We start from the raw sequence: 23,934 nt of genomic DNA on the forward strand, positions 1-23,934 counted from the left end.
AAAGATTGCAAGTAGGACACCTGCAGATGACACAACAGCATTTTCCCCATCTGTATAGTAATTATATTATTCATTACAGTGAACCTAAACAGGCAGTAATAAAAAAGTGTGAGACAGAATATCTTATGCCTTAAAATAATCATGTATTATATTACCACGAAAAACTGTCTTGTATTCAAAGTATCACTTACTTAAATGCTGCTTAGCTTTTTAAATCGATATAGTTAATTAGTGTTAAACTTAGTGTGGACAGTCTTAACCCAGTTTGGACATTTGGCTTTTAATAATTTTGCCTAGGTGTTTTCCTCACAAAATCAAGTTTAAATAGAATGCAATGAGACTATAGGACATAATTTTGTCCACAGGATCTCTGGTAGGAAAGAAATGACCTACCTGATTCTCTTTTTTTAAAAAAAATTGATTTCAGTGAAATCAATCCAACCTTATATGGACAAGTTCTCATAATTAAATTTAAATTTGCAGGGCTGTTGTCTAAGGAGATTTTTGCTAAACAAAATGTATTTAATAAATACCTAGCAACTTCTTCCTCCCCAGCTTTCATGTAAAAAGTCATTAAAGCATACGTTGTGTTTTCTACTATACTTCTAAAAACATGTAAGCAATGTTCATTTTTCAACCATTACAGGAATTTTGCTTCCAGGATGATTTACATATTGTAGAAGAGCAAATGAAGTAGTTAATCAAATGTTCATCAATTCCTCAAATTCTTTAACTCCTGATTAACATAGTTACCCCAAGGACTAGCCAGAGTTGCATGTTTCCATTAGTGGAACTCTTCCCCCTCCCTCAGTAAATAAATAAATATAATTCATATGGGTCAGATCACGTGCCATTTAAGAGTTAAAATGAATTTTCAGAAAGTAACAAAAAATTTCCTGATGTCATGGGGAAAACTGTGAACTGTTTATTACTGTGAAAAAAATGTGTGCTTTTACAAAACTTGCAATTTTCTTTGCTGTCCTATTACTAGACTACAACGAAACAGGCCATTAGGATGGCTGACCAGGTTAGGCACTTCCAGGTGCTTCATCTGCTTCTCACTAGCTTTAGCTTCCCTTGCACTTCAGCAGTTTATGTCCTGCTCTTCATCTCAGCTTTTGGTTTTTAACTATTGCAGTTATTTCATAAAGGTCACTTCAGTTCTTTATCATGAAGATTAGTTTTCATTTTAATTTGAAGTTTAAAGCCTCATTATTCTTTGATAATGCAACTGTCTGTGTACTTCATACCAGTGAAGGTTCTCCTCCCTGCATGGGTTCTTGCTTTCCCCTCTCACCATACAAAGTTGAAGGTGATCTTATGCAATAGCCTTTCTGCTAATTGCATCTAATCATACATCTTTTATACCTCATGCATAGCCTTTAAAGTGCACTTATGACATTAATTCTTGAATTGTCATGGTTTCAAATACCTCGTTAGAGGAACACTTCTCATCCCTCTTCTTGCAAATCATGTCTGTTTCTCACAAATGTTTACTTCTTCCACGTAAAAGGGAAAGCTTCCCTCCGCACCAGCCAGCCTCATCAGCCCTGGAGTTCTGTGCAGTTATGATTCAAATCTAGCTGAGATCTGCTACTTTGGAGTGGAAAATACAAATTAAATGTGTTTCATTTCAGCCTCTCTAGGTGGTATTCAGTATCTATGTAGCCTTGGGCAGCCATGTGGTTAACTATGTCCCCTACCAAATGCTTCCTCTAATCTGTTACTGGCTGGAGGGGGAGAGTTGCCAGTCCCTTTTTGTTGTACCCGTCTTCAGATAGATGAAACCTGAGTCTGTTGCCTCATCTCTTTCCGAAATAGGACGTTTGCCAGCAGTGATGGGAGAGGTAGCAAATGAGAAAGGCAGGAGCAAAAACTGTGACTGATGTAGTGGGGAGCAACAGATGTCATGTGGAAAATTGAGATATACTCAATAAGCATTTTCTACAAACATTTTCATACTGGTGTAACTTAGTTATGGGGTGTGAGATATGAGCATATGAGAAAGTGAGTGAGTTTAAGCTTTGAAGCATTTCAGACAGATGGAAGTTTGTGGTTGAAGACAATTTATGTGGAATTACAGGCTAGTGGTGTTCACAGCTTAATGATTCTGCTTTAAAAGTGATTTTTATGTTATAATTAAAGAGATGTGGTGAAAAAGAATAGAAGGAGCTGGGTTACAGGAAGCAAGGGAAGTAGAGACCAAGAGCTGCTGCTGTTAAGAGCCTGTCATCCAGAAAGAGCTATACCTTGTGTAAGAACATAATACAGAGAATTACAGGGTACTCTGGTGGGACCGACTTCAGCTTGCATTGTTGGCCAACGCAGATTTCTTTGAATACATTATTAAAGGCAATATCACAATAAATGAATCAGAAAAAGAGGCTTTGACATCTGTATTACAAATCGTATTAAAGTATATACTTATCTAGAACAGAACAAAGCTGTGTCTGAATCAGCATAATGTATTTGATATGCAGTAGCAGCAAAAAAAAATAATGCTGTGATACTGCGGTTTTTATTTTTCCAAAAAGGCTTTTAGCACTTGAAGCAGAGTTCAATTACTTGGAGTATTGCCCTTTGTATAAAAGGAAAATGGTTTATTTGCAATGTACTCACCTTGCCAAAATGTTTTGTTCATAGCTTGCTTTTCCGTGTTTCTTTCTTTTTGATGTATTTGGTGGATTTCAGTACTCGGAGATCATGTTTCACCTTAATGTCAACTGTTTCGTAAGCCCTTTGCTTCTATTCTTGTCAAACTTGAAATTAATAAATCTAATTGAATTTTTGCAAACCCATTTATTGTAATGCTTTACACTTGGGGCTTATATCAACTGTAATAACAACACAATGGTTTCATCTGAATTCCAGTGCTGCTACACAGTTAATTGACTAAATCTCTAGTGATAGTATTTCTGCTGTTTTCGGAAAATTCTTATTCTCCAGATTGCTTGAGTTATTCCTCTTATTATAATTTTTAAACAGGTGTTTTATATTATTTGGGATATTTTGGGGGTGTCACCATTTTGGTAGCACTTTATAGACATTTTTCTTTAGAGATGATGGCTTCCAGTAACCTTAGCGTGAGTCGTAGAATACAGAATGTGTTCCCTAAGTATATTGTTTTCTAGGCCTTGTGTTCTGTGTCAGACTAACTCACCTTTTATCATTCATGCAATTTATAGATCAAGTTTTGCTTCAAATGTGTCAGAAATATATATGTGACAGGCAGGTGTTTCCTTTATTACTGAGGAGTTGTTGCTTTTCACCTGGTTGTTTGCATTCTATGGTTTCAACTCAAAATGGTGATACTTACATTGAAATTCTGTATTTTTCTTCCTTAACAGAAAGGGCTATTGCAAGACATGAAGTCAGAGAAATAGAACAGCGTCATACAGTAGATGGCCCCCGACAAGATGTGACACTGGATGAAGAAGATGATGTGGTGATTATTTACAACAGAGTACCTAAGACTGCCAGCACATCCTTCACAAATATTGCCTATGATCTTTGTGCGAAGAACAAATATCATGTTCTACATATCAATACAACCAAAAATAATCCTGTTATGTCTCTTCAAGATCAGGTAAGCTGCTGCATTTGGGATGTCTTTATTAAACAAGGAGAAAGTATAGAAAACTTTTTTGCTATTGCAAGCTTTTATATGGTCTGATAGAATGGACTTTTGTGTCTAATTTTCCAACATAAATGAATTCTAATGTGTTTATATTTTCTTTGTAGAGAATTAGTATTATTTATTAAATCATAGGTTTAAGGTTTTGATGGGTACTGGAGGTGGTAAGTATCTTTTTATTGGACAAAAATTAAGCTAAAAAGGGACACAGGGCAGACATGACCTTTGTTATCACTGTAAAAGTTTACTGTATTCTCAACTGTCTGCCTTTTGGCTGTGTAATAATATTTGCCTGTCGTCTCCATCTGCAGTGAATGCAGTTTTATGTGCTTTCCTCTCTGAGTAGTGCAGGCGCTGTGCCACGCCGTCAGGGCTATACTTCTCTCTTTGGTACTAGATCTTGTCAGTTCTCACAGGTGATAAAAAGCAGGTAGAAATAAGTGGTTGTAAATAGTTTTCACTCTAAAAGATGGGTCACTTTGCATCCACTTATAGCTAAAATTGGTGTACTCCGAGGCTAGAAATGATCATAGCTAAGATTGCATCAGACAATGAGTATTAAAAAAACAGATGACTGATCAATGCTCTGTTTTTCTTGGGGTGTGGTGTGGCGCGGGAGTAGGGGTTTTTTATTTTATTTTTTTTTTTTTAATATTTCTTTGCTCGTTGTGAGTGCGTGTGCAGGGAACCCAGGTCAGAGGTCTGCAACATCACTATGTCATCATCCCTGTCGGTAAAACAGATGTTTCCAGACTCTCGGGTATGTACTACCAGTTTTATGCTGCTCATCTTAAGTTGATATGCAGCAGAGGCAGGAGCTGTTCTGCATTGCAGCATGTCAGTACTGAGGCTTACAGCTCCTGTAAGTGCATGGCTACAGGCAGAAGCAGCTCAGCACAGCTGCTGGAGTGGGGCAAGGGGAAGCAGATGGTACGGGCCCTCCACTTCCAGTTCTGTATTTGGGAGAAAGACTGAGGTAGGCATCTCAGTGCAAGGCACATAGAGCGTACTTGGGGTGGGACTGGGAACCTATTTTGTGATAGTGGGATTTTGTTACTGGTGGGTTTTTGCTGTTGTGAAATCTTTTCCTAAATATGAAGGTGATATTGTCATACATGATTACTGAGATTACTAAGGGTAAATCTGGTAGCCATCCCTATAGTCTTGTCCACTGCGTAGAACAAATACTAGAGACCTGTGCACCAACAGCAGAGTGACTTTTCAAAAGATTTAACAAGCCTATATCTGTTAATTAAAATTCATGCTTGAGTCAGTCATACTTAGTGCTGCACTTCCAACCACAGATTCTGTTTCTGTCAAGGTGTCTCTTTGAATTGCAGTGGTCTGTCCTGAAGGATAGGAGATCTAGTCATTGATGGTATAAATTAAACATAGGCAAACTTGCCTTATGTTTCTACTTATGTTTGAATTTCTGTGGTAGTGCAGACACCCCACCTCCCCCCACCTCGCCAGGCCACATTGCAATGTCAGCACCAGCAAACATTGTTCTTGCTTTAGTTACAAGGACAGTGGGCCCAACATTGTTCTTGTTACAATTGCAAGTGCAGTGAGCTGGGACAATCTGGCACTTTCTGACCTTGCCTGCTGGGGCAGTGAGTTGAGACAACCTGGTACTTTCTTGTCCCAGTGCAAGTGCAGTGAGTTGGGGTGATGAGGCACTCCCTAACCACACCTGGAGCTCCTGCTGCCTGGGAAACGTATCCAAGAGCCCTCCTGCCCGGATCACAAGTCCACTCTGAAAGATGCCAAGATCAGCTGACAAGAATTGTGCCCACAATGGAAAAGTGCTGACCAAAGTCAATCATCTTGTGACCCTACAAATACCGATTCTAAAGTGATGCCCTTTAGAGCACTCCGGGATTGCAGCAGGCTGCTACCCTGTATTTCATGACGTGATTCAGACCATCCGCTGATAGAAGCCAACAAAGGGAGCAGTTTCATACTGTTTGCTGATAGAAGCTGACAAAGGGATAAGAGTTAGGAGTTTCAGACCGTCCACTGACAGAAGCTGACGAAGGGAAGAAAGTGCGTATAGTTCCATTTCAATCATTGGGTACCCAAATTTACTATAACCTGCAGAAAAGGAAACATCTTAATCATCGGTTAACCTCTATATCTCTGTGTGTGTGTATTCATGTATGCAATTTGATTTAGGAAACTTTGTTGAATCTTTAGCTAAGTTGCTGTGTTTGATTTTAAGAAATTGTTGATTATTGAGTAATTAAGCGTTTGCTAGAAAATCATACAATCTAACTTTGTGATTTGTTATAGTACTGTTAAGGAACCTCAAACTACTCCTATTCCAAGTTCACACAAGACTCATAATCACATGTTGAAGCAGTACACTGAAATCCCTACGCATAATGCCTTGAGACATAAACTGTTGACCAAGTCTGAGACTAGGCGTGGATCCAGCCACACCTAGACTTCTCTCAGAGAAGGAGTTCAGAAAGCAAGGGGGTCCAGTATGAACCTCGTGACTCAACGGGAGGTTTTCCTTACCCCTTTATTAGACATAAACCATTGCCTTCCACATTGTAAGTAATAGAGTGAACCTTGCCATCAAACTCTGTTAAGTTGTGCTTTCATAACCTCATATTAAAATCACTTTTCTAATATCTTTTATGGTGATTCTTTAAGCAGCCTTAACTTCTTCACTCCCTTCGTGACAATTTCATTCAAATCAAATTTGTTCTTTGCTGACTTAGTTTTGTCTAGAAGAAACTCTCCTCCCCATCTTCCCTCTAATAATTACCTATTGAAAAATAAAAATCCATCAGTGCTGGGCATGTATACAACACTGAGAGTCCTGCCTTCATTTGATACTCTGCTATTGTCCAAGGTGGTGAATTATGCTGTTTAATTAGACAATTGGTACTCTTCCTCTTCAGTGTCTATTAACTGGGGGATGCTGATAATGAAAACCTTAATATATATTGCATAGTTGCTTAAAGAAGAAGAAATATTTATGTTTAGTATACTGAGATAGCAACTTGCCGTTGTAAGTCATAACACGTAATTCTGGAGAAGGCAAGGGTGCAGAGTAGTAGCTGATTTAGGTTTACTCTTTGTGGGCGTGGATTTGCATGAAATATTCACGTGCCATCTTCATCAGTATAGTTTACTTGAGTCTGTTAGGAGTATATGCACCAGTAGTAAAATATGTAAACATATCATAGAGGCAAAATTGTTTTATCAGTGATAAAACTGTTACAAAATATATATACTCTGTGTGTGTGTGTATATATATATATATAATCACACACACAGAGTATGGAAAATACTGTTTATATTTGTATTTTTAAAGCAAATCTCCCTAAGCAAGGTGAAGATTGTCTTGGGCCTGACATAACTTTGTAAAACAGTGAGCCCTCCGTTATGCACTACTTCTGCTTTACTTTTTCCCAACAACTCTAACTCTGTAACAGATTTTAAGTTCTCTGTCCATATGTGAAACCTTTACGTTTTGACTGCAATCTGAAAAAACCTGTTTAAAATCCACTCCAAATATAATCTGTATCTGATTTGAGATAATCCGATAAGAGTCCCTAACCCCATCCACTTTAGTTTCAGATGGAACTTGTCCAAGCAGCTCTCCTTTCTTTTGTAGCTTCTCTGACAGCAGGATCCTGGGAGCTGCCCCTCTTTCCACAGCTTGGGCCTTTTCTTTGCAGCAAGCTCAGTGCCGTGTTGCCCATGTTGCATTTCTGACCTGTGTGGTCTGTAACAAAAACACTTGCTTTCATTAAATCAGAGTAGTTGTTTGGCGGAATTTGTTGCTTGCATGTTTCAGTACTGATACTTTTTGCCCCTGTATGTATGCCTTCGTTATGGCTGGTTAGATAGCATACCGGCCACACAAACTTCAGCTTTTTTGCTACGTGGTGAAATTGTCCTCTAAAACATTTAAAACAAAATTACTAGGTTCTGTCTTGCAGCATGTATTCTTGATATATTATTAGAGAAGGGGCTATGAGAATGCATTTTCTGTACTGTTGTGGACACAGAAAAACCATGGCACAATTATCCAGCATTTCATTCCCTCAGCTTGCTGTTTTCTTTTCCTTGTTCTTTTTTTCTCACGCAGTTTCTCTTTCCATTTTTCTCAAAAGAGCAACCTGAAAATTCGTAATCTTGCTTCCAAATGTATTCTAAAACAGTGGCCTCTCAGAGGATAGCACACTCATACTGACTTTAGTAGTACTTCCTCTGCTGGTGAAGGTCTCAATGGCTGTTGGAAGTGCAGCAACTCTGTTAGAAGTGGAAGTACTGTCATGAGCTCCTGAACATTTAAGAATTTTTCTCTTGGAGTTAGATGGCCTAGTGAGTACTAGTGTCCACTGCTGTACATGTGCCAATTGTATTTTTCTTTCTGAGGAAGAGCTGTTCGTGCGAGGCAGGTGTCCCGGCTGTACCATGGCTGAACTGGTGAACTCTCGTCTTTTCACCATCTCACAAAATTGCCTCTCAGCTGCCCTTGCCTTCTGCTTGCTTGTGGTTTCTCATGACCTGCAGCCAAAGGTGAGCTGCTAGCCTGCTTGCAGCATTCCTGACCCTCTGATTTAGAGCTAACTAGAAGTTATTCGCTTGTATGACAATTTGGATAGCGAAGCTACCGGTGCCTTCCTGCAGAGGGATTCTGATTTGGTTATCCCATCACACTTTGTCTTTAAATCTGAATCTGAGATTTCCTTTCATGGGGACAGTGTTGGTCTTCAGTCTTACTTGAGAGCCCTATTTTTGTAGTTCAAATGGAAAATCCTCATGTGTCCTCACCAGGTGGGGCATGTGACATTCATCCCCCAAGTTATTTGTAATTTTAAGTCAGTTCCTCTGCAACTGACAAAAAACCCTAGAATATAATGGCATGAAAAGCTGGGGCTTTTTTGGTGTCCAAAAGTCCATGTGATACCAGGCCACAGGGTAATGACCATACCACCTTTTGGGGGCAGCAGGGGTGTGTGGGGGGGTGTGTGTTCAGAGTGTAGAGAAGAGGGATTGATGGAAGCAGTTAGTGGACAGAGGTGACAGCTTACAACATCACTTTGGTTTGCATGCACAGATTTCCCAGGGCTTTTCGTGCACACCAAGTATGCTGGGTTGGATTTTTTTGAGTTTTTGGTTTTTTGGGGTTTGGTTTTGTTTTGTTTTTTGGTTGTTTTTTTTTTTTTTTTCCTTTTGACTCACTGGGACTTGTTTTAAATTCTTATCATCTTGGAAACTGAATGTATTTAACTTACCTTTCCGGACATCTTACGCCCCCAGAGTACGTTTGATCTGGCTCTTTAATTCAGTGAAGCTCAGCTGATTTCTCACTTCCTAAAGGCTGTGAAGCAACTTTGTAGCTGATTATATAAAAGCACCATGAAACAACTTCACAGGAATTCCATTCACGTCTATCTGAACTTTTAAAGTAACCTCAAATTTTATTCAGTTGGGTTCAGATGGGAGAAGCTTGCTCGGTCTCTCAAAAGCTCCAGTATCTGCTGAGCCCCGAAAAGAAAGGTAAAATTGATCATATTTAACAGTACGAAGCAGCAAGCAATATTCATCTTTGCCCTAAAATATGTGAATCCAGACTCATTAGGCTGGCTGTGACCTGGAACAATTCTGATTTTTGGAACACTGCAAACTGGGGAGAGGAGGGGGGCGAATCTCTTGCTTGCAGGCCTAGTTATAGGTGTTAAAAACTTAAATTCTCAGGGGCACAGCATGCTGCCGGTCTATCTTACATCCATCCAGAGGTAAATGTCACAGCTGTCTTATAAAACCTTCCTAGCCTTCTCTTAGCTTGCCTGGTGTTAAAGTTAATACGAGGCTAGAACATCCATCCTATGTTCATAAAAATTATTTCCTTAACAGACAATGACATTGTAACACAAAGGCAATAAAGGATTTTTTTAACTATTACTGGAACATCTAAGGTTTGATGCTAGGTGGTGCCATGGGGATTTAAGACATAACTGACCCTTGGGATTTTCACTTAACATTGCCCTGTGTCTAGTCCTAGCCTATTACAAACTGAAATCTAGCTAGTGCTAGATTTCAGAAAGCCTGTTTGTGGAAACGTAACTGAAATGTACACTTTAATATGCATGCTGCACTACACACAATAGGTAGCATAACTGGTTTACTTGCCGAGTTGTATCAACCAACTGTGACGTTTTGGGGTTTGGAGGTGGGAGAACAGACTATAATATATACTTTGCATTTAGGAACTTCTTCCCCAGGTATAGAAATATTCATAGCTGAGGCTCTCCACTCAAAATATCTTGTCGTTAATCTTTGAAAGGTACAGTCGATGAAAGTGTGGTAGTTCAACTGGATTCAAAGTCTCAGGTATATTATCAGATTGTGCTGTAGACAAAACCAGACAGAAAGCCAATGCAGTTTGTGAAACACCGTTGTATAACATTGTGCAGTGCTTTTCAGCTAGATTTGCCACAATTTTCACATGCATTATATGGTTTAAATGGTGAAATGCCACAGACTGCAAAACTTGTACACTGAAAAACTGAATGCTGCCTGTTATTAAAAAGTAATATCCATTTCTTTTACCTGAGGCTCCAAGAGCCAGTTTTTGAAGAAATAAGCAAAGGTTATCAACCTCTTAAACTGTAGACAGCAAGTTTTGCACATTTGAAGAAACACCAGCAGGCCTGGCTTGCCTCTTAAAATCCTCAATTTGTTGGTTATAATAAATAATAAATATGTTTCAGGACACTCTCAATCCGTTGGACCTTACACAATGTTAGTGTGTTGTCTTGAGCTCTCAAACTTTCCTTTTTTGACTCTCTTGTCTCACCTCAGTATCTTTGTGGTTATCTATGTCACTGTGTAACAGAAAAGATGATGTAGATGTGGAGGGAACGCTATCTTCTAATTCGCAGCTTCAGAAATGGCATATCATTGTCAGACAGCTCAGGCAGTACAAATTTATCATCTTTTCTTTATTATCCAATTTGCTAGTTTTGAAATAACTTTCAGAGTTAAATGCTTTGATGTTAAATATTCTGTTCATCTAATAAAGTTAAGCTATATCAGGATTTGTGTGTCCCACTTAATTTGATCATACTTTCTGGTTTGGGGCATGTATCTTTCTTTGTTTTTATCTTTGAAATGTAAAGCTATTCCTATTTTTGTGAAGTTTGGTGATAACTGCTTCATCAGCCCTTGTTTAAGGGCTACTTTGTGCTTTAACATGGAAGTTTCACTGAAATGTTAGGCTTAAGATAACTATTCAAAATGGTAAGCTATAGATCTAATTTACACTATATACGTTTATAAAATTTTGGATTACTCGTGCATTGCATTTTGGGATGGTGGAGCAGATGAACCATCTGCTGAACAACAAGATTTGTTTCTTACGTTGTAGTAAAATAGGTCTAAAAACATGCTTGTAAATCTGGTACACTTTTATTTGAGCGACTTAATACAGATCAGCCAATTCCATCAAAGGTGTACTTGCACTTCTGCTTATTGCTGAGGGAATTCTGCATCCCTTGCAAATTACAAATGAAATGGACTGACAAATGTTTAATGTTTGTCTTGCTAATGTTTTTGTGGTAGCTTTCCTTGAATTACCCTTCTGATTGCTGTATTCTGCTTTTGGTTAGTTTCTGATCATTAAGTTGTGGTGATCTAAAATGAGTCGTCTGTATGCTTGCAGTAAAGTCTATTTTAGCTGGCACAAACCCTTGGATAATATTCAAAATAGACTTTTTTTTCTAATGCATTATAAGATTGTACGTACAAACCGGAAAACACCATGTATGGGGCAACTTAATGTGTTCCAGCTGTACAGAATCATTTTCTGCTGTCTACTTTTACAGGTCCGATTTGTGAAGAATGTGACTTCCTGGAAGGAAATGAAACCAGGATTTTACCATGGACATATATCTTATTTGGACTTTGCGAAGTATGTTACCCTTGGATTTATCTGTTGAGTAGCATAGTAGGTTAAGTTGCTTGGCTCCAGCTGGGATGTTAGTGCCCTCTAGTGATTAAAGTCTGACAACTGCAGTTTTGAAAAACACTGAAATTCCTATGATGAATAATATTTGGTTTTGAATTTCACAGTTTTCTCTTGTCTTTTTGCATGATAAAATGTAGCGGACTCTAATTTTAAAACTACTTATCTGCTAGGTTTAGTATTCCTTGTCTGAATTTTACAGGCTTGTTTTACTGAAGATCCTGGCTTTTCTCTGGAACACTGGCAGTTCTGCCTTAAGGTTGGCTTCCAGTTCTGGGAAGTTTAAGAAACCTGTTCTCAAATATGTTTCATATCACAAGTACTACCACCTGCCTCTTAAGTTGTGTAGTTCTTCTCTGTCAGAGTATCTCTTTACACTTTATCAAAATATTAAAAGTTATATTTTAAAGCAGTTTTCTGTCCTATTGTAATTTGACTTGCAGTAAAAAGCATTAAAATAATTCTTGTGGAGTTAAGTGCTGCTACTTCTGAAGTTAATTTAAAAGAAAATGAGGTAAAAATCCTCCCAGTGACTTCAAAGGTTCAGGATTATCTGTGTTCCCTCCTCCGTGTATTTCTTTTCTTGTCTTATTTTTGCTTCTGGATCTGAAGCAGTGATCCTCAGTAGCTCAGTCTTGTGAAACTGCCTCTTGAACTGGCAAGTCGGTTTTGCTTAAGATGCTTACCAGGCAGTGCTTCATCTTGCACTTGCAGCATGTGGAAAATGGTTTAAATTTGAAAGTGGAATTTTCAGATCTCAGCATATTTGACTGCACAAACAATAGTAACTCCTACGTTTACCTCTTGCTGATGGTCAGTCCTCAGCAGTGTTATGTTTCTATGTATTAAAACATTTATTTAGTGAAATTAGTTTTTTGTACGTAAGAATTTCTTTTCTTTAGTCATTGTTTTTAATTATTCATTCTATTATGTACACTGATTTTTAATTCTAGCTTTTTATTACAAAGAATGAAAAAGGGAAGTGAGAGCTTCACAGATTCCCAGTACAGTGTATTATATAATATAAAATGCTAAAAGCTACAATAGGAGCTGGAAATTACCAGTGGCACCAAGTAAAAGCTTGGAGTTTACAAAAAGTAACAGGCAAGAGGTCTTAATTGCAAAGCAATCGATAAAATAAAATATCAAATTTCATTAGCTTCCTTTCTGCCTTTTGAAAGTTAAAATGCTGCAACATTAATAAACCCTTGAACTGAGCAACAGCTTTCTGGAACAACAGAGGTGAATGTTATTTTACACATTACTCATTTCACAAAGCTGAAAACATTTTTGGATACTGGAACTTTTAAAACTAAAACAATTATTTTACATCTAGAAAGCATATAAGCAATTTCACAGATTTCTTTCATCTGCATCTTCCCTCCAGGACTGTGTTATCCTTGTGTTTGTTGTTTGTTATCCTTTCACTGAAATGATGAATTTTTTCCCCCACAAAAGCTTGCTTTCTCATATTTTGGAGTTTCATTATTAAAATAAAATCTTGAATACTCTGCTCGTGCTTGGCAAGACCCACACTTTTAAGGTTGTGAGGTATGTTCTTGTAGTGAACATTCTTGTAGTTGAGAAGTTAAAAATATTTCAGAAAAGTCTATGCCTGCTTATACGCAGACATCAGACTTAGGTCCACTGTCAAATATCAGAAGTACTTCTTAAGTTATGCTGAAGCTTAAAGAACTGGATTCAGTCGATGTCTTACAGTATTAAGGACAGGTTATCATAACCCATCCATGTAGAAGTTATAGCTGTAAAAGTTCACATTTTTTCCTTTTTTTTTTTTTTTTTTTAAAATTTCTGATCCACCATTATTCCATATTTTCTCTGGTAAATGGTTGGAAAAAAAGTTCTTTGACAATGCAATCACCAAATGATTATCACTATTAATAAAGTTACAATAGTAAGTGGCTTACGTTATTGTAACCGAAGCTAGTTTTGTGAGGTCATGTGCAAATCCATATGAATGTACAATCCAGCACAAACATTTCCAAAGGCTTTGACACCTTTATTTAACCCACAGATACATAGTATTGGTTGAGGCTGATAACATATTAAAATGGTTTGTTACAGCCTTCTACAGCACTTGCAATAGAGTCTGTAGAAGGGGACACACGTGCGTGTCTCAGGCATTTTGGTGGACCTGAAAGAGGGTGCAGTTCAAGGTCTGGACTTGGCATTAAAATGGTTGAAACATTCACACGCTCCTGTTTTGCAGACTTTGGGGAGTAAGAGCTGGCATACAGACAGATGTCAGCAATGCCGCCTTTAACTGCTGCAGTCTGATTCGTTGGTACTCTGCTGGCAACATCTGAAGAATCAATTGGTCTTTTTGTAGCCTTTAACAATTTCAGTATCTGTAGTGCTGGTCTTTCGCCAAAGTAATGCCTTTGAATTGTTTTTTTCTAACTTCCTGTTTTCTGCCGCTTATTCTATGTTTCTGTTCTTCAGCTTTTCAACTTAAGATTCCTCATATGAGCGGTATCTGGAATTAAAATTTACAGAGTACCACTTTAACAATAATGGTATTGCATCTTAAAACTACGAGTGCTCTCTCTTTTAGCCAAGCTAGGAGGCTTGAATGGCCCTCTGTCAATACAGAACATTTTCCCTGTTTGCATGGGAACAGAAGAGAAGTTTTTTCCAGCTCCTAGCTTTACTTCAGGGCACTTTACACACTTGCAATTTCCATTGTGATGTAACCTCTTTAATATTTGGATACCATATTTATTTGCCACAGTGATGTCTCAAAAGGAAAAGAAAATAAAACTGAGAAATGTATTGTAAAAGCTGTCTTGAACGTAGATCATTTCCTTGCAATACAAGGTAGCATTTGCACAAAACAGTTTTGGTGGTTTAATCTTTCTCATGTGTCCCATGAGCTTACCACCTCATTTCATCAAGCTTCCTGTTTGTACCACAGTAAATCAAAATTTGCTTAGGGTAAATGTCTAAGGTAAAATTTTATATCTCTAGATAAGGAAGTTAATATGGTTACAGATACTATCTTAGGCTTATATTTAATAAGCATAGCCATATGGATTCAACCCCGGTAATGGATGAGCTCTGAGCTTTGTCTTCCTTCTCGTAGAATTCATGTCTCTTGACAACTGGAGACCTGCCAGGAAAACCACTTGCAGCATCGCATAGCACACTTCAGGAGGGCAGGAACTCAATATCAAACTTCCTTGTACTTATTATTAACATGTACATGGCTGCTAGACCTATTAAGGCATTTATAGACTCAGAATGGTTGTATAAACATTTTTAGTATCTATTGTGTGAGAATATTTCAGTTTTGCTTGTTTCTCTAATAAAAAAAAAAACTAAAATCACAGTCCTAGGAAAACTGGAGTTGAACTGACTTTCACACCCACCTAACACACTGGATGTGGGGGTGGGAGGAAGTGACATTTAAGCTTCCTTTCACCATCGTCTTCTCTGTATATAGATAGATTTCAGTTATATCAACAGAGACAGGCTTTTAAGTATTAATGAGAAGCTTTGATTTGGCCATTAAAAGGCATTTTTTCCTCTTTTGCTTCAGATTTGGTGTTAAAAAGAAACCAATTTACATAAATGTCATAAGAGATCCTATAGAACGACTAGTTTCTTATTATTACTTTCTGCGCTTTGGAGATGATTACAGACCAGGGCTACGGAGGCGAAAACAGGGAGATAAAAAGGTAAAGTACACTTTATTATATATGTTGTTCTTACTAAAGTTAATGTGAAAACAATTTAAAAAAATGTCCTGATAAAAACTGAATAGTTCTTGTATGAGCCTTGGTGATGATGATGGTGGCTTTGTAAATGATATTCTTCCCATATGTCCATACTGGACCAGAGTGTAACATTAAGTATGTTCTTTGTAACCTTATAAATTCACTTTATTTTACAGTTTATTAAAAAAAAATAGGTAAAACTAAAAAATGGTTTCAAGTATCCAGAGTTGTAAGTATCAAGTTAAGCTTATTCTCCTATGTCAGGTTAAGCTTATTCTCCTGCGTAAGAAATCTACATCTCTTGTTGAAGACTGAGAGATACATTTTTCACTAAAAGCTGCAGAAAAGCTGATGCTTTGGTTTTGATGTGTCAGCAACATGGACAGTGGGATTGAGTGCACCCTCAGCAAGTTTGCTGACGACACCAAGCTGTGTGGCATGGTTGACACGCTGGAGGGAAGGGATGCCATCCAGAGTGACCCAGACAGGCTCAAGAGGTGGGCCCGTGCAAATCTCATGAAGTTCAACAAGGCCAAGTGCGAGGTCCCGCACATGGGTCAGGGCAGTCCCAAGCACAAATACAGGCCAGGCGGAGAATGGATTGAGAGCAGCCTTGAGGAGAAGGACTTGGGGGTGTTGGTTGATGACAAGCTCATGCTTCAATTGCACATGAGCCAGCAACGTGCACTTGCAGCCCAGAAAGCCAACCACATCCTGGTCTGCATCAAAAGAAGCGTGGCCAGCAGGTTGAGGGAGGTGATTCTACCCCTCTACTACGCTCTCATGAGACCCCGCCTCTGGGGCCCCCAACATGGAGTGAGTCCAGAGGATGGCCACAAAGATGATCAGAGGGCTGGAGCACCTCTCCTATGAACACATGCTGAGAGAGTTGGGGTTGTTCAGCCTGGAGAAGAGAAGGCTCCAGGGAGACCTTATAGCAGCCTTCCAGTACCTAAAGGGGGCTACAGGAAACATGGGGGAGGGACTGTTTATCAGGGAGTGGAGCGATAGGACAAGGGGTAATGGTTTTAAGCTGATAGATAGGAGATTTAGATTAGATATTAGGAAGAAACTCTTTACTGTGAGGGTGGTGAGGCACTGGAAGATGTTGCCCAGAGAAGCTGTGGGTGCCCCATCCCTGGAAGTGTTCCAGGCCAGGCTGGATGGGGCTTTGCGCAGCCTGGTCTAGTGAGAGGTGTCCCTGCCCAGGGCAGGGGGTTGGAACTAGGTGATCTTTCAGGTCCCTTCCAATCCAAACTGTTCTAGGATTCTATGATAAACACCATATGACTAATTATTTTGTGTGCACCCTGCCACACAATCCAAATAGTGTCTTTTAAATATTGGGAAGAGACCATTCCTCTTTCCTTTCCAGTTGATAACAAACTGCTCCTCTGTTATTTAGGTTTTGGCGCCATCTTCAGCTACTGCATTTCAGTTTGTCCAGACACCCTAGAGCATAGGTAGAGGAAAGCTTCAAGCAGAACAGTAATTGCAATTATGCTTAAAAAAATGTATCTTTATAGACCAACTACAGAGATGATTTGGTGTTATGGTATCATAAAGGCGTTTTTAGAAAGGGAGACAGGATCTCATATTTTGTAACCTACTCTGTTCCTTTTCATGAGGAACATGGTTTGGCCAGTGGAATTCCTTCCTGGTAGAGATGGATGAGGTAGAAAGCTCAGCATGCTACGTAGTTCAAGCTGTTTATAGGACTTAATATTTATTTAAAAGAACAAAATTTTAAAGTAGTGTTTTATTTTTGAATTATAATCCAAACAGAATTGTTAGGTAGGCACTGGGAAATGTTAAGCCAAAATCTCAAATGCTACTGCTTGGTAAACTGCACTTTAAGTTCTGATTTACTGGAAATTTGCTGAGAAGTTGAAATGCATTCCTATTTATGTTTGTAATGCATTGCATTGATGATTTTATGTTTTTCTATTTATGATGCTTTTTTTGTTTTGTCACTAGCGTGCCACTCTATTTAGGTCTAAGACTTAGTTGTTTCTGTACAGATTTAACTTTTCCTGTAAGCATCTCTAGTTCATCTGAAGTGAAATTGATTTGATATGCCAAGTTTCAGGGTTTCTTTCATTTATATCAGGTAATACTATTTTTCCATGGTGTGTCCAAGAAAACTGTGTGTATATGGATGGTGTCAGTTTTTTGTACATTTGATATAAAATTTGGTAAGCTCAACAATGGATTGACCTAATTGCAGTGTCTATAACACTGATATCTATTCTAATCCATGTTACAGTAGATTTACTAAGAGCTCTTCAAATGAAAAATGGAAAAGGTCAAAAATGCAATCTTTCTAATGGAAGTCAATCGTGACTTTATTAACTGGAAAGGAATCTCAACATACTTTACACCCTCGCCCTCTCCCAGTCCATACCACAGTATTTCTGTGGAAGAGTTCTTCATTCATTTTCTTTCTATATCCCTGTGCATCCAAAGTTGTAGGTAGGTTGGGTCCAGGAACAGAGTCTGTAGAGACAAGTGTTTCTTATAATAAAATCACTGGATGGAGCAGTCAAGGTAACTATATAAGAGGAAGTGGGGAAGGAAGCCTGTCCTATTTCATCTTACTTTAAAAATGGTTTGCTTTTGCGTGTTAACTATAAAATAACCTGCAGGTATAAGCAAAGGAGTCTTTCTTTTGACAGATACCAGTTCGTATTTAGTATTTACATTCGTAAGTTAGGAGGTGCATTTAAGCAATTTAATTCTCAGGTAATGTTAATGTTATAAAGTACTCATGACAGATCGGTGCAGAATTTCTCTAGAGAACTATGCTAGAGAAAGTATAGCAATATCTTGTTTTCCTAGCTAAGCTGCATTTTTATCTGTGATATGTGACATGTGCGAGCAGTTCTAAACTCAAAGTGCAATGTGGAACACGACACCACAGGTTAATCCCTGCTTTGGCCTGATATCAGTAAATTTTTTAAGATTATCTCAGAAACTTCATCTCAAAATAGAAGCAAAGGACGTTGTCCTTGTTCTAACACCAAATAATTAAGCAAATGTATTTTTACGTAGTTCTTTTGAACAGAAACTTGTAATTATGCAGAAGAAACAGTCTATAAAGTTGTCATGTGATCACGTATTCGTTATTAAATACTTCTTTAAAAATCTATCCTAGATACATGGCTTATATCTTGATTAGAAATATCATAAATACTTACTTTATGGTGACTGGGTAAAATATTTACAAATTCTTTACAGTGCTAATGGTGATCTTATTGTAACTGTGTTACTGCAGCTGAAACTCTGTTGCTATGGCCGTCTGTCCAGGTAGAGCCCTGTTGTGTGGAATATTCTGTTACGCAGGGAACAACTTGCTTTCACTTCTGACTCCCAAAAAACAAATTAGCCTCTGAAATGGCAGTTATTTGTCGTAATATTTAAAATGTAATAGAACATTGTCTAATCTAAAACACTAAATGCACGGCGTTCTGTGGTTTATATATCCAGTTGTTCTAGTGTCACACAAATCCTGATGGCGTTTGATGCTGTATCTTCAGTGACTTCTTTTGTAAGGCAAGAATAGCGATACCAATGCTTATTGACTGTTTACTTGTTTTGGTTTATAGCCTTTATCATGGTTATATGAAAGGCATATCAAATGGATCATGTAGCTCAAATTGTTCATTAGTTCTAATCATAAAAGACTGTCCAAGTACTATTTTAATTGAGACAAATAGGTCCTCCTAATAACACTGTGAAAGCAAGGCTTGAAAATGTTCCTCTTTTTTTCCTTTCACATCAGATCTTGTGTTTTTCTGTCCCCACTACATTTAGCAGGTAACAGGTTGAGATGTTTGATACATACACTAGATTTTTAAAGCTCAGCTCAATTTTGTCTTTGTTCCAGACCTTTGATGAATGTGTGGCAGCTGGAGGTTCAGACTGTGCTCCGGAGAAACTCTGGCTTCAAATTCCATTCTTCTGTGGCCACAGCTCCGAATGCTGGTAGGGAGATAAATGTAGCTTAAGTTGTTAGTCAAGTATATCAGTGATGAAATGTAAACTTAACAAATTTGAATATGTAGCACAGCTGGGGAAAGTGTGAGGGACTGGACAGAGTGAAGCGGCATGTATCTTAGTAATGTATTTTCTTTTGAAGATGCATTTTACTGAAACAGTCTTACAGTTCTCTAAACAAGCAATATGTTAGGATACTCTATCAGTGGTACTATGAGAGAAAACAGATGTTTTCAATCTTAAAAATAATTTTTGTAGATTTGGAGTCTTGACATTTTTCTCTTATGTCAGGCTACAATATCTGTCTTTCTGAATGGAGATATTTTGTTCAAGCTCCTAGAGTTTCTGTGGAGAATAAAATAAGTGAGATCAGCATAAATTTATCTTCTTAAACCTTTACTAGACATCCAGTAGCCGATGCTACTTCATAGAAACTGAAACAAAAGCAAATAGTGTCCATCTGTCAATGCCGCATGTTTTATAACAATGACGCAGACTTTAAAAAACTCTACAGCAAACTAAAAAAAAAAAAAAAAAAAAAGATGAAAAAAAATGTCGGTTTAATTTCTCTCTGTCATTCAGTAGGGAAGTCCTCGCATTAAGCGCAATGACTTCCTAGTTCAGAATTATGTTTGTAGGATGCAAAAGGGAAGGTGTGTTCTTGCCAGAACCATTTCTAGTATCTAATGTGGAAGTGGAGGCTGAGTATTGACATTGAGAAAATGTAAATCCTCCAAAAATTGCACTAATAGAGACAGTTACCAAATATACACACACGTTGGATTGGGTGCATTTTTTTGTGGATGAGTTATTAGTCAAAATAACTACAGGAGTTAAATTTTTAGAGAACAACACAGATGAGAGAAACTGGAAAGGGAAATGGAGTTAGGAATGGTTGTAACTTGAAATGAGTCTTGCCTTTCCTATACAAATGTCTTGTTATGAAGTAATCTCCACCTAGGGACCAAGGATTGTTGGCTGACATCAGAACTTGCTGTAATTGTTCTCTGTCATTTTAGGAATGTGGGAAGCAGATGGGCTTTGGAACAAGCCAAATACAATCTGATTAATGAATACTTCCTAGTGGGAGTTACTGAAGAGCTTGAAGACTTTATCATGTTATTGGAGGCAGCTTTGCCCCGGTTCTTCAGGGGTGCCACAGAACTGTACCGTACAGGTATTTGAATGATTTCCATGGATTCCATGCATTTTTTTATCCTCTTATCACTTTTTTAAAATGTGAATTCTTTAGGCCTAGATGAACAGTTTTGAGTCTCTGCCAGGTTTGCCCCTCAGTTGGTTGATCTTCCTACAGAAGAGGCAAACTCTTTTAAAGACTCTCAGTACAACTTTTTGAGGGCAGCACAGGTATCTTCCTGCCTTACACAAATTGTAAATATTTACTGTTCAGGTAAAGGCAGTTGTGTATATATACCACACATAACAAATTGTGACAGGTGTGTATCAGAACATTTTTGAAAGGTCTTGCGGAGGCAGATTTCCATTTCCTCAGAAGCTCTGCTGATGAAATTAACTGTGCTTGATGCGACCTGGTTGGCTGTGCAGAAAGACCTGGAGTTGTAATAAGGCATTTGTTACATAGCTAATAGCTCAGTTTCTAGGAGCTGGCCATGCAACTTATGATGAAGAAAAGGTCCATCTTAGCAGGGCTTCTGTCTGCAAATAGAGGGAGAAAAGGGTCTGATGTCTAGAGCCTAGATGTGCAGTATTAGCAAGTTTATTATAAAGCAACAGATAGCACTTCTTAGGGAAAATGCTGTCATCATTTTGGTCATCTGTGTCTCATGAAAGAAGTCTCTTGCTCTGCAGTTTGTAAAATTTTTAACATTTGATATCAGATTAGTGTCTAAATAATTAATTTTGAAAGACCAATCTTGCTCGGAGTACATTATGTGGAGTACTTTTGCTCCTTAAATGAAGTGTTCATTCCCTGGGTTTATTAGAGTAAGGAGAAAGAATTGAAAGAACTGATGCAAAATTCATTAACATTTAGTGAGAGAGACTGCAATTTTTCCAACCCCGCATGTTATGTTAATAAATTCTGAATTAAATTCTGTCATTTCTAATGCAGTTTATCAACATGCTGAGAGTATAAAACTCCGTAAATAAAAGGACTGTAAACATTTTTTAATCACGTGAACTTTAAAGTGAAGTTATTGCTTTCATTTTGCATTTAGGAAAGAAGTCTCATCTTAGGAAAACAACTGAGAAAAAACTTCCCACAAAAGAAACTATTGCCAAGCTACAACAGTCTGAAATCTGGAAAATGGAGAACGAGTTCTATGAATTTGCACTGGAGCAATTTCAGTTTGTCAGAGCACACGCAGTTCGGGAAAAAGATGGAGAATTGTATATTCTGGCTCAAAACTTTTTCTATGAAAAGATTTACCCGAAATCAAACTAAGAACACTATATTGTTAGATTTCTGGACCTAAATCTTTGGTCACATCGTCATCTTAGTCCTCAGCCATGGAACCTAGATTGCTTGTAGACCTCCAAGACGTTTCTTTATAGATCTGAGGAAAGTGGGCTGTGGATCACCTCCAGGGCGTTGGATACTGGCTAACTATGTTGGTAATCCAGAAGCAAAAGCTTCATTTCTTTTATCTAACTAGTACTTTCGGTGGGACTTAATATCCTTTACCTGAAGAAATCTACACTTTAATTCGGAGTAATTAATACACAGCAGTTCTAGTTGAAAATATAAACAAACAAAAATGCTTCTGTTGATGCTCTTTTTAATTTTCAGAGCAATTTATTTTCATTTATACTTCTGTGAAGAGGAAATCATTTTTCCCAGCTTTCAACGTGGAAATTTTGGTTGTATACAATATGAGTAGTGTTAATAACTGGTTGACATCTGTGCTTTGTTTTTGTGAATCATGTCACATGATATTAATTGGGACGGTTAATCATGTTCTGCTGAGAAATGCTGCTGCTGCTGCTGAAACTGCCCATATTTATATATGTGGTTTTATTAAAAAATTACAACTAATCATAAGCGTTAAAACATCATTTCCACATGAACGTTGTAAAAAGTTAAAGAATCAAAGCAGTGGGGTTTTTGTTTTGTTTTTTATCCCCACCACCACTGACTGAGGTTGGGAAAACTACAGAGAAAGTTGGTATTGTCTCCAGTTCTAGTTGATCTTTACACAGTGGTATAAAAATCGTAAATTCAGTATTAAGTTTCTCCATGGATTCTTTGTAATAATTGTAAACTGAGGTATTGGTGAATCCATATTATGACTCCATTAGTGAGCTGTGGTATGGTTAGGGTTTTCCTACTACTTCGATACTTTTACCTGTAGAATATTTTTACTAAGGTGCTTTATAACGTGTTTTAAAGCATTGCATTTACAAAAGGAGTAAAATGCTGTAAATACTGCTTATTTTATGTATTTGGACCAAAAGGTTTAAAGTAACTAGTTTAAAATGGGTTTTTTGCACCAGTTCTGTTATGTGTGAAGTGAAAAACATCACATCTACTTCCTGGTTTAACTGTTGGACATTGCGGAAATGCACCTCAGTGACCTCTCTGACTTCAATACCAGAATGTTGTCCAGGGATTCTCTTTACAGAAATGTGGTCTTCATCCTTCTATCGTGGTAAGAGGACAAGAAGAAAAGTGTCATGTGTAGTCTGGTTGAGAAAGATGCAGTGAACTTGATTGACATAATTGTATTTATGTAACTGCCTTACGTGACTATTGTAAATTTGTGAGTTGCCATTATTAACAATGTGAAACACCTGGTAGATGAAGTAAATTGAAATTTGAGAACAGATGTTTGGGGCCACTGCTTTATAGCAAATGGCAGTGGAGAACGACAAGAATTTGTTTCCTATTCAATTTTCTTAAAGATCTGAGTATTTACACATCTTACACCTGCCTTTTCTTAAAGTGCTTTTCACTGGGTTTGATGGGGGAAGGCACTGAGGAGACAAAGTAAGGAATGGTGGTAAAGGTTTAAATTCCTAAGGGATGATGTTGAAGGCTTAGTTTAAAATTACCGAGTGGCGTTTCTTTAACCAGCTTGTTCTTGTAATGAAAACAAAGGAAATGGAAAATGGCCTGTGAACTGGATGTCTGCAGCCAAAAGCAACAGTCCAATTACAGAGAGGATAATGAGACACTATCAAGTACATCTTGCATTTTCTTTGTTTTCTTGGTTTTTTTCCCCTTTGCATTTTAAAAATAGATCTCTCTTTGTTCTTCCCAAATAATCAGGGAAGTTCATTCTGATAGTTTACCGTTTATATAGCATGAGCCATGCATAAGATTTCCTGTTCTAGTTCTTGTCTATTGACGTCATTAATAATGCCAACATGTTTGGGAATAGGATGTGTTAGTTCACACTTGAAGAGATGTTTCCTAGCTAAAGAAATGAACTGAGGAGTAATACACAAGAAGTAGCTAAAGGAGATCTAAAAATTTCCATAACAAAGCAGTGACTTTTTTGAAATAAAACGAATACTTATAATCCCAGGAAAGAGTGTCCACTCAGTGATAGTTTCATGTTAGGTATTATTTTGACCATGTTGTTTTCCTTCAG

At 37.8% G+C, this 23,934-nt stretch overlaps 1 protein-coding gene across 1 annotated transcript in view; it reads left to right on the top strand.

Annotated features, from left to right (window-relative positions):
- Positions 1-23,166, top strand: part of HS2ST1 (heparan sulfate 2-O-sulfotransferase 1) — an 82,974-nt gene extending 59,808 nt beyond the window's left edge. Inside the window, exons 2-7 of the mRNA XM_063344439.1 lie at positions 3,348-3,586; positions 11,488-11,573; positions 15,187-15,325; positions 19,251-19,348; positions 20,380-20,537; positions 21,559-23,166. Of these exons, the coding sequence (XP_063200509.1) occupies positions 3,348-3,586; positions 11,488-11,573; positions 15,187-15,325; positions 19,251-19,348; positions 20,380-20,537; positions 21,559-21,785 (947 nt within the window). The 3' untranslated portion in view covers positions 21,786-23,166. The remainder of the gene's footprint in view (positions 1-3,347; positions 3,587-11,487; positions 11,574-15,186; positions 15,326-19,250; positions 19,349-20,379; positions 20,538-21,558) is intronic.
- Positions 23,167-23,934: the final 768 nt, after the last annotated feature.

Source organism: Chroicocephalus ridibundus, chromosome 8, assembly GCF_963924245.1.
Source record: "Chroicocephalus ridibundus chromosome 8, bChrRid1.1, whole genome shotgun sequence".
Taxonomy (NCBI): Eukaryota; Metazoa; Chordata; class Aves; order Charadriiformes; family Laridae; genus Chroicocephalus; species Chroicocephalus ridibundus.